Raw genomic sequence first — 2,323 nt, 5'->3', positions numbered from 1 at the left:
TCTATCCTATCTCTCTCTCTCTCTCTCTCTCTCTCTCTTTCGTTCACTGTGTGTTTGTGAAGAGGAAAATAAATACATCTGGGTACTTACAAACTGGAGTATAACCTCAAATATTAAATTATGTGTCTATGAACAGCGTACATAATTTGTAAACATAATTTATGTTTGTGTTTTGGATTTTGTCTAGCTGTGGCTGTCTTTTTGTGAACAGCCGTTTAAGAATAAAGGTATAATCATTAGCTGAATTTTGCTTTAATTCTCATCCCGCTCTGTTTGTCTTCCCCAGTTTTCAGCGAATACGATAGCGAGTCAGGAAAACAAGTCATCCAGGGAGGTGAGTTGATTCATTCCTAAACTACTAGCAATCAAGACAAGACAAATCGACCACAATCTTTTTGAATGTTCTAAGGCTAAAAATAAATTTTGAAATGTTATTTTATTTTAGTTTCTTAATCCATGATATCGGTTGCATGTGCTCAAGGAGTTTTTTTTTTTCGAAATTCAAAATTCTAAATGTTGAGAGGAAAAAAAGACAAAATACGAACAGTGTTTTTTTAAAAAGGAATTTTTTTTCTCTCTCCTGTAAAATTTTGCTTTCTGGGCTTAGTACATTCAGCTTGTCGACACTTGAATAGACATTAAGGATGGAACATCTCGGTCTTACTGGCAAAATTAAAAGCAAACGAGACAGGGATAGAACCACAGCAACTCACTTGGAGAGTCTAAAGAGATGGGTGACGTTGTGGAAATATCAAGATTATGTAGGGTTCGTTCGTTTCATGTATTTGTTGTAGCTGTTCTCCATTGGTTGGTTCTGTTGTCGCTTTCATGTATGTTTTTATCATCGATTTTATTATTATTGTTGTCTTTGTTTGTCCAGTTATTATGCAAGGAGTGGTGGCGGTGGTGGTCATGATCTTGTAGGCCCTCCCTGCTGCTACTTGCTATGGCTTTGAGATCCAATTTATTTCGCTCGTCTTTGCTCGTATCCCTTATAAATACCGTCGATGCTGTCTGAAGTTAGCCACCCATTGGCGAAAAGTGACCGTCTTAGACAGGTGGAGGCATTACACTATGCCATTATAATATAAATAACGCAAGAGGGATATGGAAAGTGGCCGTTTGTACTGGTGATTATCTTTTAAAGGTTAGAGCAGGTTTGAATATATAATACGTTGGGTTAATACAGTGAATTTCCTTAGCTACTTATTTACTTACTTTTTTAATTCTTCATCCTCTGTTGCCGTTGAGCGTCGAGGGGGCGGGGGATGCAGTGTTCTGTGGTAGGCCAGCTCTGCAGCTCTTTCAGTTGAGACATTATAATTTCTCAGGGTTTCTTTGACTCCCTCAATCCATATTTTGCGTGGTCTACCTCATCCTTTATACTCTGAGTACTTGGTGTTATGGGGCTCTCGAGGCTGACTGGCTAGATGACAATCGAAACAATTACTCATCATCATTCAATGCCAAATCTGTGGCAGACATCGGCGATCATGCTTCTCCATTCAATCCTTTGCTCGGATGCTCTTAAAAACGCTACGTTTCCCTGATCTTTCCCCGTTACCCATTTGTTTAGATTCCCTAAGTAGGTTGCTCTGGGCCTACCCCTGCCTCGTTAGCCTTCAATTTTGCCAGTGAGAGCTAGATGTTCAAGACTTTTATGTCTATTCAGGTGTCCCAAAAACTGCATTTGTCGTTTTTTTAAAGATTGTAAATCGCTTCCATGCTTTCCCTCCCTGCTCCAGGAGGTCGTATGGCTGAGCCAGACGATTGCTCCCCTCGCAACATGACCGTCAGGCTGGAGATGCCCAACGCTGACCCGAATGACGTCTTCTTCCCACAATGCACGCGCATGGAGCGTTGTGGCGGCTGCTGCTCTTCCCAACATCTGCAATGTGTCCCCGCCTACACCGAGCGAGTCAGCCTCAAGGTAACACTAGGGGTCTCTTGTTTCTTTGTGTGTTTTTTGTTTGGTTGGTTGGTTGGTTGGTCGGTTGATTGGTCGGTTGGTTGGTTGGTCGGTTGGTTAGTTGCTTGGTTGGTTGGTTGGTTGGTTGATTGGGTTGGGGGTTTTTTAGTCTTCTTCTTGACATTCAAATGAGGGCAAGATTTATGTGAGTGTTTTACGACACTTGCAGTACTGATACGTCATGTCGATACAAATATTTCTGTTCATTTTATTGTAGTTGTTTTTCTTCCTCCTCCTCCTTCAGCTCCTCCTCTTCCTCCTCTTCCTCCTCTTCCTCCTCTTCCTCCTCTTCCTCCTCTTCCTCCTCCTCCTCTTCTTCTTCTTCTTCTTCTTCTTCTTCTTCTTCTTCTTCTT

The 2,323-nt window shown here is 41.6% G+C and overlaps 1 protein-coding gene across 1 annotated transcript in view; it reads left to right on the top strand.

The window, feature by feature from the left end:
• LOC101849091 overlaps positions 1-2,323 on the top strand; it is a gene marked incomplete in the record, with an annotated part of 31,688 nt that overhangs the window by 25,108 nt on the left and 4,257 nt on the right. Inside the window, 2 exon segments of the mRNA XM_013089613.2 lie at positions 287-334; positions 1,746-1,930. Coding sequence (XP_012945067.1) covers positions 287-334; positions 1,746-1,930 — 233 coding nt within the window.

This window comes from Aplysia californica, unplaced genomic scaffold (genome assembly GCF_000002075.1).
Source record: "Aplysia californica isolate F4 #8 unplaced genomic scaffold, AplCal3.0 scaffold00999, whole genome shotgun sequence".
NCBI classification, from domain to species: domain Eukaryota; kingdom Metazoa; phylum Mollusca; class Gastropoda; order Aplysiida; family Aplysiidae; genus Aplysia; species Aplysia californica.
Note: the sequence above shows the minus strand (reverse complement) of the source record. Positions and strands in the feature narration are given on the sequence as shown.